We start from the raw sequence: 17,388 nt of genomic DNA, 5'->3' as shown, positions 1-17,388 counted from the left end.
CTCCCAGCATGAGTAATGCTGGGATTACAGGTGTGTCCCACCACATCTGGCTTATATTTCCTATTTTAATATCAGTAATGAATGCTGTGATCTGTATACCAACCAATCTTTGACTCTGAGATTCTCTGCTGACTGTGTTAGTCTTCTAGCACTCCAACAGCAAAATATCACAAACTGGGTGGCTTCAACAACAGATTTATTGCCCCACAGTTCTGGAGGTTGGAAGTCCAGGATCAAGGTGAAGGCAGAGTTGGTTCCTCTGAGGACCATGAGAAAGTCTTTTCCAGGCCTCTCTCCTTGACAAGTGGATGTCATCTTCTTCCTGTGTCTTCAAGTCTCTCCTCTGTGTGAATATGTCCACATGGCCCTTTGTTATTGGGACAGCACTCCCATCGGATTAGGATTCACTGTAATTTCTTCATTTTCACCTGATCACCTCTGTGAAGAGCTCATCTCCATAGAGGTCACATTCTGAGATTCTGACGCAGTAGGGTAGGACTTTGTCATCAGAATTTTGGTGGGGGGGCTGGGGGGGTGGGTCGTAACTCAGCCCATAACACCAACTGAAGGTCAACTTTTCTTTGCTTTTAGAATAAAATCAGAGCCCTCCTAACAGGATCTCTGAGGCCCCTGTGAATGGGCCCCCATCCGCCACAGTGATGTCCTCTGCTGCTCACATGACCCTCAGTTGCCTGAAGTGGCCTCCCCTTGCTCATGCCCCTGTCCTTTGTTTCCTCCGTCCAAATCAGGCCCTCCACAAGAACCTGAAATCCTTCTGTCTACTTTTCCTTCAAAGCTCTTATTACTTGTAATTACTTGTACGATTATTATATGTCAATTGAACTAGGGTCTTGCCTAGGATGTGCTATGCAAGTCCTTGCTGTTTTTGATTCAGGGCTCTCTCTATGTAGCCCAGGCTGGCCTCAAACTCTTGATCCTTCTTCTCTGCCTCCTGGGTGCTGGGGATGCAGGTATGTACCACCATGCCTGGCTCTATTTTTAAGAGTACAGTTTGGTGGTGTTAGTACTTTCATATCATCAGCCCCACCCACCTTCAGAACTCTTTCATCATCCCAAATTGCAACTCTGTACCCAGAAAACAGTACCCCCCATTCCCATGCCCCTCTCTAGCTCCTGGCAGTTACCATCCTCCTTCCTATCTCTATGAATTTGACTACTCTAGGAACTTCATGTAAGTGGAATCCTACAGGGTTTATCCTTTTGGGATGGGCTTATACTAGCACAGTGTCCTCTGGTTCATCTACACTGTAGTATGTGTCAAAATTGCCTTCCTTTTAATGGTCATTGAATGAATATTTCACATTCTATGTATTCAGCCATTAGTCAATCAGTGCACACTTGGGTTACTCCCACCTTCTGACTGCTGTGAATAATGCTATCTATGAATGGATAGCTAATCAAGTCCACCCCGAAATGGAATTTTCTATTTCTTTTTCACAGTACCGAGTATACTCAGGGTATACTCACAGTACTGAGTATACTCAGGGTCTTGTGCTTGTGAGGCAAAGGCCCTATCACTGGAGCTATGACCCCAGTCCTTTTTTGCTTTTTAGTTTGTTTATCAGATAGGGTCTCCTGCTTTTGCCCTGGCTGGCCTCAGATTGAAATCCTTCTACCTCTGTCTCCCAAGTAGCTGGGATTACAGGCATGTACCACCATGCCTGGCCCCTATTTCATTTTTAAGGTGCTGGTTATGACCTTATATCTTGACTTCATGGCCACCTACAGTTTGGACAGCACTGAGTTCTCTCTGCTGTATTCCTAGCCCAAGTGTAGTGCCTGGCACTGTGTAGCTATTTCTGGAGGAATGATGAATTAAACAATAGATGTGTAAGGCCTCACATTTCTGGGTAATTTTTTTTAATTGCTCTCTATGAATAAAGGCTACAGAACTCCCATTTCCCTTTCTCTTTTTTACACATTGTACAAATGCTGTTATTAATTCCACTGAGCACTATGGTTAGGTTGTCCTAGAGTGTACATCATTTATTACAATGACAACATTTTCTGGGCTCAGGCCACAAATTATTTCAAGATGATATGGAAGAACAGTCTATTAAAATGTTTAGGTGCAAAAATCACACATTATTAATTAAGTCTTCAGGGATTTTTCTTGAACTTTCTCTATGGATCTTTTTTTAAAAATGTGCTGTAGATTATATCTAATTAACTTAACATGTAGATCCTTGTAATTATTCTAAATTTTGCTTTTTTTAGACTAAGATTTTACCATTGTCGGAAAAACATGGTATTTAATCCTCTATGTTAAGAGTGTAATAACAATCTTCTTTGCCTCAAAAGCAAGTGGACTGAATTCATAATTGTCTCACTTGTAATTTCACTCTAGTGGAAATAATATCTTCTAAGAAAATCTCTAGCTCAGTGTTGCAGCTGAAATTTTAAGCAGAGTTCTCCTTTCCCACTTCTGAGTTTTCCTTATTCCCAGGCATTGGCTATGGCCACACTCATGTGTGTGTGTGTGTGTGTGTGTGTGTGTGTGTGTGTGTAGCACTGGGGTTTGAACTCAGGGCCTCACACTTGCTAGGCAATCACTTACCACTTGAGCCACACCTCCAGCCCTTTTTGCTTCAGGTTATTTTTCAGATAAGGTCTTGCTTTTTGTTCAGACCTACAGCCTGTCACGTAGCTGGGATGACAGTACGTGCCACCAAACCCAATTTGTTTTGTTCTCCCAATCTCTGCCTCCTGGGTGGCTAAGATTACAGACAGGAGCCACCATGCCTGGACACACTCAGCTTTTTATGCCAACTATCCAATGTATCCTAAAGTATGAAACTGCAAAGTGGAGTGGAGAAAGCATAAAGATTGTGGGGGGTGGGAAGTGAGGAAGCAAGAGGGCAAAGATGAAAAGTACACCTGTGTTAAATCTCACCTTTTGAAAGTTCCTTTCCAGAGAACCTGCCTCTTAGAGATCACGGAACTCACCTGTGTTGACCAGGGGGCAGACAGAATCTAGACTTAATACTTTGCTGACCATTATTGGCCCTCATTTCCTTTCCCTATCCAAAGTCTGAAACATGCATGGATTTATTCTCTTTGGTGTCAGGCAACCTGATTTCCATCCTCACTGCCTCTCCAAGATGCTCCAGGTGGCCTGGAGCCCTCCGCTGCCACACAGAAGGACCTTTCCTCAGCGTCGTCCTCCTTGACCCACTCTGCAGAGAACCCTGGACAGCGTCCACTTCCTGGACGCTTTCTGAGCTGTCAGCTTTCTGAGCCCACATCCTCCAGAGAGCCTCTGGCCTCCAACTGCTCCTTTAGCATTTCCTTCTTACCTTCTTGCCCCAGCCCTGCCTCAGCTCCCCTCGACTTTCCACTCTCTTTAGAGAATTCATTTACAACCTCTTTGCTGGCTGTGGACTCCTAAATCCTAATTCTTTCACTCCAATTGCCACAGGGTACCTCTAATTGGAGGTTTTGCTGTCCTCACTTGACCTTCAGCTGTGTGGGTACCTCCAGCTGTGTGGACCTACAGCAGTTTTCCTTTGGCCAGTCCCTCTGTCTTTCTTCCCTCTGACTATTTGGGCCCTCAGTGCCTCATTTCTGGAGTACTCAAGAAACCCTGGGCTCCTCCACTGACAGACCCTGGTTCCTGTAGTGCAGGCAACACACATCCAGACTCAGCTTTCTAACCCACTCATCAGCGTGTGCCTGCGTGAAGACCTCCATGTGTCCCTCTGGCTCCTGGAGTCGGGTTTAGTCCTCTCTGGCTCTCGGGCCTCTCTTGGTTGGCCCCGTTCCCTCAGTCCAATCTCATTTCCAATGTGTCTGTAACATGAGCTATCCATTCATGTCAGGCCAGCCCTCTGGCTTGTGAGCAGACCTCACTCCTTCTTTCTTACAAATCTAGCCCCATCCTTCAAGCTTCATCCTTCCCACTGTCCTTTATCTACCTGGCCACGGTCAAATCAACAGCATGTGGGACCCTTTAGCCTCCACCCAACACGTGTTTCCCCGTTCACAAATCCTTCTTGCTTTTTGTATGTCGTTTCCCCTCACTAGGACAGGGATCAAGTCTTCAACGTCTCCCTCAGTCTACTGCACTGTCTAGAGTCCTTAATCCCTCACGAGTTAAAGGTGACAGACTCCCTCCCTGATCTGGTCATCTACTGATGTCTATGCTGGGTTTTCCAGGCCTTGGAACTCTAGGGAGGCCCAGAAGTTTTCCTAATAATAACTTTTTATTCCTGTCATTTCCCCTACTGTGTTTAAACTATGCAAGTGAATATGGAAAAGCTTCAGATTTGTACATGCTAACCGAATAGTGACTTGTGTAACAAGGGGTAGAAATGTAATGCTAAGCCTATTCTTGGGTCAGAGCTACTATTTTCTTTCTTGCTTCCTCAGTTGTGATTTGCCAGTGTATTTACTTTTGGCCATGGGTAGTAAAGTGCACAAAATTAACTTAGCACTTATACCCACGGGCTGAAAAAGCTTCAGACTCGTGGACTTATGTGCTTCTGCCACCATGTTATTTTGTCCTAACTCTCGGTCTCTGCCTGAGCTAGAAAAGGAAAGATCTCTGGATCCTATAACAAGTCAGCAAGTGTGTAATGTGACAGTTCACATCCCTGGGGCTGGTCACAGGGGGAAGAAGGACAGAGTGGCAGTTTTAGCTCAAAGTCCCTCTTCCACCACCTGCAGCCTTTCCACCTGGGGATCTGAGTGGCCTGTTTTGCAGAGGGAAGCCGCCTTTTTCCCCAGGTGCCCAATGGTCGCGGTGAAGTTGCTAGCCGGGTGGCTTGATTCCCTCTTGCAGCCGCGAAGGAAGAACGAGTGGAGAGAGGGGCGCGCCTCCTAGGGGACGTGGCCAAGAGGGAGGTGCTCGGAGGTGGAAGTCTGAATCTGCCGGCAAGTTGTCCATGTTTGGTCCTTCAGCTGCCCTCGAGCGCGGGGACAGCGCGTCGGGGGGGAGTGTGGCTAGGAGGGGACCCCCGATCCCGTGGCGGGCCACCGTGCCCTACACTCCCGACCTCGCCCTTTGTCCCCTTGGATCCCCGCGAGCAGGCCGGGTCGAGCCCGACCGGGAGGGGAAGCAGGCGGCGGTCCAGGCGAGCTGAGCTCCGTCCCCGCCCCACGCGCGGCCCCCGCCCGCCACGTCCCCTCCCGGCCGTGCCCGCGCCCGCGCCCCGAAGGCCGCCCCCTCGCGGGCAGTGCGGGCGCCGGGTTCGCGCGGCGGCGGCGGCGGCGGCGGCGGGCCCGGGTTGCCATGGTGACCGGCGGCAGCCGCCGCCACAGCAGGGCCGGCCTCAGCGCCAGCGCCAGCGCCAGCGCCAGCCGCGGCTCGGCTCGGCTCGGCTCAGTGTGCGAGTGAACACGGCGGCGGCCGGCCGGGAGCGGGCGCGGCCAGGCGGCCTCAGCATGGAGGACGGCTTCTCGAGCTACAGCAGCCTGTACGACACGTCCTCGTTGCTCCAGTTCTGCAACGGTGAGGGCGGCGGCGCGGGAGAGGCCGCAGGCAGCGGGCGGCGGGCGGCGAGGGACCCAGCCGAGGGCCAGGCCCGGCGGCCGCGGGCGAGGCCGCGCCAAGTTGCCCCGGTTCCCGCCCGCCGGCGCATTGTGCTGGGGCCGCGGGGCCGCGCGTCGCCCCGGGCCCCGGGCTCCCCGCCAGTGCGCGCGACCCCGGGGAGCCCCGGGGAGCCCCGGCCGGCCAGCGGCGCGCGGGAGTCGGGGAGCAGCCGAGGCCCTCGGGGAACCGCGGCGGTCCGGGGACGTGTTGCTCGTTTGCGTCCAAACTCACATCTGTTTGGACCGCGCTGGATGCTGAACTCGGATAACAAAACCCTGGGGCGAGGATGCGCGCAGGGTGTGCAGCAGCTGGACCCCAGGACCATCCAGGCCACTTTAATGAAATCATCCTGGCTAATGCAATGAGAGCTTTTTAAATGCAAAGCCGGACTGGCCCCGGCTTAAAAGTGTGGCTGCTGGTTTTGTTTATGGGATAAGAGATTTTCTTTTTCTTTGCAGTTTTTTTTTTTTTTTTTTTTTGCAGGAAGGAAACATTGCTAGCTGCCAATATGGTATCTTTTTAAAAATATGAACTCTTATCTGCTTGAAAGATTTTTTTTTTAGTCTCACGAGTAAGGTTGAAAAAGATTTTCACAGCACACTTGCATATTTTATCAGAACGTGGATGTGTGATCATTCATGCACAAAAGTTCACCACTCATTTTTAATATGTTGAATTTATTGCCTCATCAGAGGGCCCCCAAAGTTTGTTAAGAGGACAAAAATTGTAGAATTTGCTTTAAATGCAGTCAGAATGATTTCGAGTCTAGACCCTAGGGCAACTAGAGAAATTTGTTTTGCAGTGCTAGTTGTGATTTAGGGGGATTCTTAACACCTGTTTGCAAGCAGGATCAGTGAGTGTGTTGATTCATCCTCTTTACTGATATTTTTTTCCTCTCTGGTGGAATTTGCCATCTTTTTCATGACGGCAGCTTGTGATTTTCATATGAAGCAGGTAGAATGTATTAGGAAGATTTCTGGCTACTGGGATACTTTAAGGGTAGACCAATGGGAATGGTTTTGTGCCTCGGTAAGCTGAATAGATTCTTCAATTAACAATAGTTTCCTTAATTGACTTCTAATCATATTGGAATTACTACTTTTGACGTCTAAGGTGGGTGCAAGCTCCCACATTTGTGGTAGACTCTCCCGTATAGCAGTTGTAAAAGGCATGTGGCTGAAAATCACATGAAATGACTTCCAGGCATGCATCCTTAAACAAATGTTAATATGTGGGCATCTCAGGGACAGTTTGACTTACGACATGAAAATGAGTGTAGATGTTTTTATTTGAGCAGTTGTTCCAGGACCTGGTCAGACTGTTGCTAAGCAGCAGTTCAAGCACGAAGTTGGCTTACCCATTGATTCCTGAATGTTTTGGTTTTCTGCCTTTTTCTGTTAATTGCCAGCCGAGAGAGATTGGTATGGTGTTTTGCTGGCAATGATATCCAGAAGAAAGTAAAAAGTAACTCTTATGTGTTGTAGAGGAAACAATTTAAAGAAAAATCACTTTAGAAATCAAACAATAAGATCACTTTAAAACAAAATCGAATCATAACTGTTAAATTACTTTTCTCAGAAAGTTCTTAGCTCTATATTGATTATTTTGGAGGTTGCCTTATGAATAAAGTTTAAGGCAAGTGTAACCTTTGGTGCAGAGATGAATGTTAACTGATGCTGTCTTAGGCAATGATGTTTTGATGTGAAATTTTCATTTTAAGAGGCTTCCATTAAGTGCAAATATAAATGAATAGCATTGAGTTAATTACTATGATGATTCAATTAAAGCAGTGGATCACAGAAACACCATTTCACCAAGAATTAAATTAAACATTCAAGTATTTCATTAGCTACATTGGGAAAAAAATTCTTTGAAAGTGCAGATTTACATTACAATGCACGACCACAGCAGGGTAATATATGAGCTCACACATCTTCATGTGTTGAGCCTGCCTCAGGCTTTAATGGTGACAGGAACTCAAAAGTCATAGTTCTACTCCATTTAAGCTTCAGAAAGTGCAGTCCATACTGACTGTCTGGATGAGACAAAGCTAGAAGTGAGATAAAGCTAGAAGGTAATGCATAAACAATGAATGAAATTTCTCTTACAGTTTTTTTCTTGCTGTCTCTCCTATTTGGTTTGTAATGGCTGCTAAATGTACAGGTCAGCAGTCTCTAGCCTCCTGAAAAGGCTGTCCAGTCTCATCCTTTAGGACCTTGCCCTGTCATTTAAGTAGTGTTTTGTTTTTTTTTTTCTTTAAGGGATTTAAACTCTAACATAAGCTGGGAATCACAAACTTCTTTTTAATACTGTAGGAAAGACTATAGTACTTTGAAAAGTGGACTATAGCTCTCCTTTTTAAAAAAAGAATGTTATTTCATGTTTACTTTGGATTCAAGTCCAAATCTTTTTGTGGTGCTGGGGATCAAACCCAGCCCCTCGCATATGGGATATGAGGGCTCTACAACCGAGCTACACCCCTAGTCCTGTAGCTATACTTCTTAAACCAATTTATGATTTGAGAAATACTTTTACTTTGGATTTTCTTTGAAATCTGGATGGTAATTACCATACTCCCTTTAGGAATGGGGAAACTGAGGCGTGAAGAAATTTGATAATTTTAAAAGGCCACACGGCTAAGAAGGGCTTTGGATACAAGTCCAAATCTTTTGTGTTTGTGTGTGTTAATATTAGACCTGTTGAGATTTTCCCATAACCTTGAATAATTACACCCTTTTCAAGTGCACCATTCAGTGCTTTTAGTATAGTCACGGGATTGTGCAAACATTCCCATTGCTTAATTTCAGGGCATTGTCATCGCCCCCAAAAGAACTCTTAGTAGTCAGTCTCTATCGCTCCATCGCCTTTTCCCCCAGCAATCACTAGTTTACGTTCTGACTCTCAATTCTGGACATTTCATGTAAATGGAATTTTACAACATTTGGCCTTTTGTGCCTGGCTTTTTTCATTTAGTGTATGTTCTAAGGTTCATCCGTGTCATAGAATGTGTCAGTATGTCATTCCTTCTTATGGCCAAATAATATCCTGTTATATGGTTAAACCACACTTTGTTTCTCCATTTACCAGTTGAAGGGCATTTTATGTTTTTTTTACTTTTTTTTGGCAGTACTGGGGTTTGAACTCAGGATTTTTTGCTTGCTTAGCAGGTGCTCTGCCTCTTGAACTACTTTGCCAGCCCAGTTGTTTTCTGCTTTTTGACTATTATAAATAATCTTCCATCCACATCCACATTTTTGTGTGGACATTTCTCCCATCCAAGTACTACCTGCTTGGCTTCCAAGATCAGACGAGGTGGGGAGTGTTTAGGGTGGTATTACTGTAGACTTGTGTGGACATTTCTCTTGGCCAGATACCTAGGAGCAGAATTGCTGGGTCACGTGGTAACTCTGGGTTTGATATCTTGTGGAACTAGGGTGAATTTTTTGAAATCTAAATCTCAAATTCTTTTTCTTATACCTGTAAATGAGTGGGGAATTAGGGAAACAGGTGAAAGAGAGAAAGAAGTGAGAGCAAGGAACAAAATGCTGCCACTTTATCTCTGTGAGGCCTTTAGATATAGCTGTCAGTCACAGTTTACCCCATGAGTCAGTCATAGGTTCCTTACTTAGGTTATAAGCATTATTGCCATAGGTTATAAGCATCTCAGCATTTAAAGAGAACTGTCAGGTAATCTCATCTCACTGTTTGCCTACTCTGAGCTGTTTTGCCAAAGTCAAGTCAACCCAGCAACCCAAAGTTCAAGCAGATAAATGTGGAGCTACCTCAGCTGAAGTGGGAGGCCCTCCTCTCCTGCCCCGCCCCTTTGGGTTACTCTACCAGAGCTTGAGCAGTTCCAGGACTCTGGAAACTCACTGCGTCTCCTGTCTCCATTCCTTCTTGGGACAGTTCAGAATGTCAGTTCCTATATGCAGTCCAAACCCGGCCTGAGTTTTGCCCCTTGGGTCCTTACAGAATAGGTTCAATCTCCTTTCCACGTTGCTAGGTCATCACATGTCTGAAGACATTCATGATCGCTCTTTCTTAAGTCTTTTGGTTAAACCATTTTAAAAATTGCTCAGAAGGTACAGTTTTAGACCTTTCATCATCCTGGTTTGCTTCATCAACAATTGCTTCCTTTTGTCTATGTCGCTTTTTAAATGTGATACAACTGAGTGTGGTATGCCAGGCATGGTTTTTAAACAGGGCGGATACATCACCTTCCTTATCCTAAAGTCTGTCCTAACAATGTCGCCTAAGATCACATTAGCTCCTTTGCTGTCATATCACAGTATCACCTTTTGCTGCTGCTTTTCACCTAAAATTCCCCTCTTTTTTTTTGGTAGTTGTGAGGTTTGATCACCTACAATTCTTGTCTGTTTTCTATGTTCTATGAAGAAGTCCTTTCCTTTCTTATTTTACTTTTAATTTAATATCCTTTTCCTTCCTTCCTTCCTTCCTTCCTCCCTTCCTCCTTCCCTCCCTCTCTTCCTTTCTTTCTCTTTCTTTCTGTCTCTCTCTCTCCATCCTTCCTTCCTTTCTTTTCTCTCTCTCTCTCCTTCCTTCCTTCCTTTCTTTTTCTTTTTTGAGATGGGGTTTTCTGCAATAGGCAGGGCCCTGTCAGATCAGAACACAATATAATCTGTGCTGAAATGTTGTCAGTAATCCCAGAACTCACAGAAAATATGCCAGCATTGTAATAATGTGGAAGGATTATAGGGTTTGATCCTGGCTCCTAGCCTTTTCTCCTTCTTGCCTCAGAAAATGTCACGAGAAATTGTACCATATTTGCTCTGGAGCCTGGAGGAAGTGTGTCCCCCTCTTTCTGACTTGCTGGCTTCTACCTTCGGGTCCTGCTAGATAGTAATCCAGGCGAGGGCAGGCCCATCCCTCCTGCCAGGCCATGTTTTGAAATCACTAATAATCTTTTGAACTACTGCAGTTTATTTTCTCTGGTTTTAATTCGTACACACTTCTATTTGGTGAATTAAAAGTAATTTATTTAACTATCTCCAACATCTGTAATAGTGGTGACTTTCTCTTAATTATGACTATGGTAGAATCTTCAAGTTGATAGATCACAGAACTCCTGTGAGGGAATTATCGGCACTGAACAATACAATGTATTTTCAAACCTCTTTGCATTCTCACATGGTGACAGAGCACTGACTTAGGCTTTCTGTGGTAGCAGAATCAAAAGAAAATGCTTTCATGGAAAAGTGCAAAGCAAGCACCCATGCTGATCGAGAATTTCCAACTGGTACGCGTGGCCCTCCACCCAGCAAGGAATTTATTTTATAGCCAAACCACAAACATTTATGACATTATAAACAAACCCACACATTTTGGTGGAACAACTCACAGAACTGTGTTTTAAAAGTAATCATTAATTGGTTGTTGGTAATACCCGAGATAATGTAAGCCTTTCCATATATTCTGTTAAAAATAAACACTCAGTTGGGTGGAGCATGGATAAGAAGGAGAATGGCATCTTTATTTCTGGTGTTGTAGCCTGTTCATGTTATAAAACCAGTAGTGTGAAAATCTTAATCATGGATACCATGGAAATTTGCACATTAAAACACTGTACTAATGGATAAGGTGATATCTTTAAGGACTTAGAACCCGTGGTGTTTTGTACTACTCAGAAAAATTTCTTTTGGGAAAAATTATTTCTCATCCATGAAGTCATGGCTCATTCACGGAGGGTTTCTAGTATTAGCAAAATGCCTTCAGAAACATTGCTAAAATAAAAAAAGAAAAAGTTTGCTAGAAACTACATGTCACCCAATTCTTATCCATGCCACACTTCTGCAGCCTCATGTTTTTCTGTCTAAATGTTTGACAGATATGTTTAATATCCTGTTGAAACTGGTACTTCGGTGTTAATGTAGCTCAGAACAAGAGGTAGCCTTTGATTTCAGCAGGAGCAAATGCACATCTTCTTTGGTTTGCTTAAAGAAGTAGCTCTTTAGAAGAGTTTTTCTTTCTTTAAAATATGGTACTTATTAGGGAGACACACTTCCACTTCCCATTACTCTAAAGCTGTATGTTTACTGGGAAGTAGAGTCAGTGTGGAGTGTGGGAAACCAGGTGTTTGCAGAGTGCTTACTTGTGTCTAGATGTACACTTGTTTCTTTATCCTATCAGCTTTTGGGAAAATATTTAAACTCTGTGTCTTGAATATAATGGCTGACATTTACTAGTCCTCAGTTGGGCCTGTGGCTTGTGTGATGCCTGAGGGCAGGAGTGCCCAGAATCTCTAACAGAAGGCTGCCTTCAGAGGAAAGGGAGAGTTGGAGGCCACAGACCTCCCAGGGTGGTGATCATTTATCCCATGTAGTCCAGGACTGGCAGTGTCCTACTCTGCACAGCCCCTAAAGGGGGTACTACCTTCTGGGCTGCAGGTTATTTCCACCAGCAGTCCCTCAGTGTGAGAGGCAGCACAGTTAGACCGAGGCTGGGCGGGGGCAGGTATGAGGGGAGAGCTTCAAGGCCATTTGGCACATTCTGCCTATTTCTAGGGAACACCTTCAGCCTAGCCATTGTGGTGTCTTCTAGAAACAGCAGATTCTCTACCCCCTACTTCACAGTCAATTGGCCCAGTGGGTTCTGTTTTTCCTCTATTTGACCATCCATCCTTTTTGCTTTAGCTTAGACCTGGCCTGGTTCTCACCCAAGGAACAGTATGGTTTAAACAGCAGCCCCAAGCTAGTCTTTTTGCCTCCATGCTCAGCCCTGTGCTGTCTTTTCCTCTGTATTCAGCAAGACTGTGGGTACCGTGGTACTTAGCACACTATTCCAGTGACCAGTGAGGTTCACAGGCCCAGCCTTTAGGAAGCCTGCCGTGCTCACCGGGAGCTAGACCAGCGCTATTTTCACAGTCCCCTAGTGACAGCAGCAGCGGTTGTGTCCAGAGGCCTAAGGAATCTTGGTTGGGTGCTGCAGGTGTTGGCCTGGGGTGTATGTCAGGGCAGCTTCCTAAGAAGGCCAGTACATTCAATCTCTCCAGCCCACACACAGCAGGCCGGTGGGGTGGGGTGGGGCGAGGGTGGAGAGAAAGGCTGCCCAGGCCCAGGAAAGCTTGCAGGCAGCCCTGGGCGGGAACTGAAAGCAGATTGCTGGGATGAAAGAAAAAGGGGTGGAGTGGGTTGCGGTGAGGGAGGATGGGGTGGGGTTGGGGTCATGCTCAGTGTTTACTTGGGAACAGGGAGATTGCTGGGAGAATGTTGAGGCACAGGAGTGACTGGATCAGATTTTCAGTCTTTCTTTTCTTTTTTTTCTTTATTGAGACAGGGTTATGCTATGTTGCCCAGGCTGGCCTTGAACGCTGAGGCTCCAGCAGCCCTCAGCCTGGGACTACAGATCTGTGTCCCCTCCCTGCTCCCTGCAGCGGCAGGGCAGGCTGTCATCCAGGGAGAGGCATGGATTCTTGGGAGGGATGGAAGTAGCTTCTGGAAATGCTGAGGGGGAACATTACTGCTCTTGGACTCAGAGCAGGGCTAGGGAGGAACCCAGGTAACACCTGGGCTCTGATCCTCCAAGTAAATTAAGGGCTGTGCACAGAGATGGGAATGTGCACAGAGAACAGGAGTGTGGATGGTGGGCTTTGTGTGGGACTGGAGGGACCTATGGGACATGCAGTCGAGGTACCCAGCAGGCCTTGGGTGAAGGGTCTAGAACCTGCAGGTGTCTGGACTGGAGCTGAGAGGAGCAGACACCTTTACTAGTCAGCAGCACAGACAGCAGCAGTTGAATCTCTTGAGAGACAGAGCTGGCTAGAACAGTCTCCAGTTCCCCCTTTCTCCCTTGGCCCCCCAGGCTCCTCAGGGTGCAGCTCCACCTAGGGTTCTTCCACCTGCAGTGTCCCCGCTCCCCAGTGGGGCAGGGGTTCTGCCTGGCTATAAGCTCCTTCTGGGCAGTTGCCCTGGGTCATCTTTGTGTCTTAGCTCTTCAGCAGTGCCTGGCAGGGGATGGGTTTCCTGGTGGTCATTCACTGAATCAAGTCAAGGACCAATGTGGTAGTCTCCTCAGATGTACACATGCATGCTGCCTCCCAGGTACCAGGTGAACCAGAGGAAAAGCACTCATGTCACCCTTCTTAACATCATGTGCATACATCTGAACATTATGTATCACGTGTTGCACCTTCATGTCCACATGTAAGTACGCACACTTTTATACACGTGCATACATGTGGCACTTAGCATTCCCCCTCATCAAAGAACTGGTAGACTAAGGCATTCAGAAGAGAAGGTGTTTCAGACCAGGGCACCTTATCATTAAACCCAGAATCGAGAATGTAGGATGAAGAGGGAACGGACCTGGTATAGTCAGACTCTTCTGCACCATCACACCCATGGCTGGACTCTGTGTCACTTGAATCAGTGAACAGAAACATTGGCAGAAGACTTTTCGTGGTTTAATAGCCTTAACACATGTAATTCTCAGCCAAAGGAAGTACTTGGCAAAACCAGCATTTCTAACAGCGAAAATGATTTGACTCAAACGCTCCAAAGAAGTTATTTAACAAGAACTTCACATCCTTAAAAAAATACATTTCTGTTGAAAACTGGATGGGTGAAGGTAGGGTTCTTTTATGCTACAGCATTATCGTACGTCATAAACGTAGTGAGAACCCTCCTGAACAGGACATAGTGATGACGCTGCAGCTACTGTGGAGTCACTTGTGATGCCCTCCCATCCTGTGGGTAAAACATGGCAGCCACTCCCCAGGAGATATGATAAAGATGCAACCTGTTAGTGTGGCTTCACTGAATCAACTAAGCAGGACTGCCCAATGCCACTGCTCACAAAGGCTGACAGCTGGCTCGTTGTGTCATTTCTTTGCCTTTCTTGAAAATGATCTTTTGTATAGTTGATGTAGTTTAATTATATAAAAATATGTGTTCAGATTACATCTTAAACTTAATTATATCTAACATCACAGAGTTATTTCCCAACCAGAGCTTGTGTTTCTTAAAGGGAGAGACCATGTCTCATTCGTCTTTATCTCCTGGTGCCATGTAGTGTGTGTGTGTGTGTGTGTGTGTGTGTGTGTGTGTGTGTGAGAGAGAGAGAGAGAGAGAGAGAGAGATATGATGTGCCTGGTGCTCATGAGGCATCAGGTGTTGGTCTGAGCACTTTCTGTGTGTTCTCTCATTTGGTCCCCACAACACCCCTTTCAGGTGGGTGCTATGATTATCTCCATTTTGACTGATGAGCAAACAGAGGCTCAAATTTTTCAGTAATTTTCTGAAGGTCACTAGCCCATTTCACAGCTGGGATTTGAACCCAAGTGTCTGGCTCCAGTGTCCAGCCATATTAAGTACTCAGTTATGTTTGATGAAGGAAGATGGATCAACAAGCAGGAATGATTAAAGACATGAAAGAGGGCTGAGGAGATGGTTCGAGTCTGCCCCTGACCTCTAAAACAGGTGACCCATACATTACTACTTCAGAACTGGTTGCCCTTGACTGGGATTATCATAGGGGTCTTGGAACAAGTTTCAGTGTTGAGATGGCTTGGTGTGTACCCCACGTATTCATATTTAATCCCCTGCGTGATGTATTCAGAGAGAAGCTTAATCTGAGGATGTTTGGGAGCGGGCCTTTGGCAGGTGATTAGGATTAGATAAGGCTGTTAGGGTGGAGTCCCTGTTACTGAATCCTACTGGCTTCATAACAAGAAGAGGGCAGAAAGGACATACATGCACTGTACATTTCCTGCCTCTTTTTCCCTGTCTCTTGCCATATGATGTCCTGTGCCTCCTTGGGACTCTGCCAGCAAGAAGGCCATCACCTCACACCCCCAGACTGTGACTCAAAACAAACCTCTTTCCTTTATAACTCACCCAGTCTGTGCTAATGTTTTCTTGGCAATAGAAAACAGACTAAAACAATTGACTTGGCTTGTTTTCTTTCTCATCACAGCACCTCAGTACTTTTAAAAACAGAAACCCTGTTTATCTCTGAACTGCTCAAAGCCCCACAGAATCTAGCCTTAGCAAAGGGGCCCAAGTCACAACTGACTGTGTTCCTCCTCCTATGTGCCTCACCTCACTAACCCAGAGGCAGCCTTTCTTCCCACTGACCCTTGGATCTGGCCACCTGGGGTGCTCGTTTTACAAGCATTCTCACTATGTCCCCTTCCCTCCCCTCTTCATGTGCTTACCTCCTGGGGCTTTAGAACCCCACCACCTTCTGTGGAAGCCCTCCCTAGCACACATGTCAGTTAGCACAGCTGACTTGCTGCCTGAGGCCTCAGCCACCATCTCTGTCTCCTGGCACTGCCATCCTGACCCCCTGCTGGACCTGGAGCTACTGGAGGACAGTTTGTTGGCCCAGGCCACTCTGTGGTCAGGATGTTGAAGGTGAGTGGTGAGTGGGAATTTCAATCTGCTTAGAAAGTTTTAATGTTCTGGGGCTGGGATGTAGTTCAGTGGTAGAGCACAGGCTTAGTATGTGCGAGGCCCTGGGTTCAGTCCCCACGACTGTCCAAAAAAACTCCAGAAAAAGAAAGAAAGAAAGAAAGGAAGTCGGGACCTCCTGTGTGTTCACCACTCTACCCCTGCAGTGTAGTGTTGGTGAAACACCTCTCTTAACAGCTCCGGTTCTTCCAGTTTTTCTCCAGCAATTTTATTCTATTGACTTTCGTGCTCTTCTCAGCAAGAGAAAATAAAAATGTAACTGTGGTAAAATACACATACTACAGAATGTACTATCTTAACCATATTTAAGTGTACAGGTCAGTGGCCTTGAGGACATTGACAGAACTCTGTTTATCACCCCAAGGTGGAACTCTGTCCCCATTAAACAGTGCCTCCCTCGCCTCCCCAGCCCCTGGGGGCCGCCATTCTACTTTGTCTTTGAATTTCCCACTCTGGGGCTCTCCAATCATACAGACTTTGTCTTTCTGTGAGTGGCTTATTTCACTTTCAGAACCTTTTTTTAAAAACAATAGTTTTTGAGCCGTATGGCTCATACCTGTAATCCTAGCTACCCAGGAGGCAGAGATCAGGAGGACTGCAGTTCTAAACCAGCCAGGCAAATAGTTTGTGAGACCCTATCTCGAAAAAAAACCCTTCACAAAAAAGGTGGAGTGGCTCAAGGTGTAGGTCCTGAGTTCAAACCCCAGCACCACAAAAAAAAAAGGTCTTGTGAACATCTATCTAAACTAAAAGGTTCAACACCCAGTGCAGAGTGGGATAATCCTGTGTGCATTCAGACTGTCAGAACAGCTAATGCCCTATTACCATGTCACACCCATGTACACTGTAGGCCCCTCTGCTCAGGCTGTTGTAGGGGTAAGGGTCTCACCTCCAGATTCTGAGTAGTCAAAAAAAAAAAAAAAAGCTCCTTCCCTCATGCTAGGGCCAGTGTGAGGCTACACCCAAGAAGGACAGTGCAGAGCACTGGGACGTGGGCTTCGAGTCCTACCAGCCTTTCCACCTTTCTAACAGCCATGAAAGCTGCTCTGACAGAGGATGATGAGTGTGAGCTTTTTCAGGAGGGGGAGGGAAGGGAAGGGAGGCGGAGTGAGATTTTAGAGCAGTTTAGAGAAGTGATGAGGGGCATGTGTTTGTGAAGAAATTCCATGACATATGCCTCTGAGCCTCAGTAATGTACATTCTCTCTCCACTAGCTAAGACTCTAAGAAAGGAAACAGCAGATGCAGGACTCAAGCAGGACCTAGGGAGGATCTGGACTAGAGTCTTGGAATATCTCTGACTTGTTTTTCTCCTTTTCTTTTCTTTTCTCTCTTGCTCTCTTTTTTTAAGGTTACTTTTGCACATTTGGCACAATTCCCTGGCATGAACGTCTGATTAGAACTTCTCATT

The 17,388-nt window shown here is 46.1% G+C and overlaps 1 protein-coding gene across 8 annotated transcripts in view; it reads left to right on the top strand.

The window, feature by feature from the left end:
• Eml1 (EMAP like 1) overlaps positions 1–17,388 on the top strand; it is a 175,933-nt gene that overhangs the window by 40,109 nt on the left and 118,436 nt on the right. For 6 of the 8 annotated variants that reach the window (XM_020176219.2, XM_020176216.2, XM_020176218.2 and 3 more), the window contains exon 1: positions 5,311–5,470. The exons of 1 other annotated variant lie outside the window; for it this stretch is intronic. In XM_020176219.2, coding sequence (XP_020031808.1) covers positions 5,404–5,470 — 67 coding nt within the window. In that variant the 5' untranslated portion in view covers positions 5,311–5,403. Of the gene's footprint in view, positions 1–5,309; positions 5,471–17,388 lie in introns of those variants that run through there. One more of the 8 variants, XM_074067178.1, reaches the window with a different exon arrangement.

Source organism: Castor canadensis, chromosome 3, assembly GCF_047511655.1.
Source record: "Castor canadensis chromosome 3, mCasCan1.hap1v2, whole genome shotgun sequence".
NCBI classification, from domain to species: Eukaryota; Metazoa; Chordata; class Mammalia; order Rodentia; family Castoridae; genus Castor; species Castor canadensis.
Note: the sequence above shows the minus strand (reverse complement) of the source record. Positions and strands in the feature narration are given on the sequence as shown.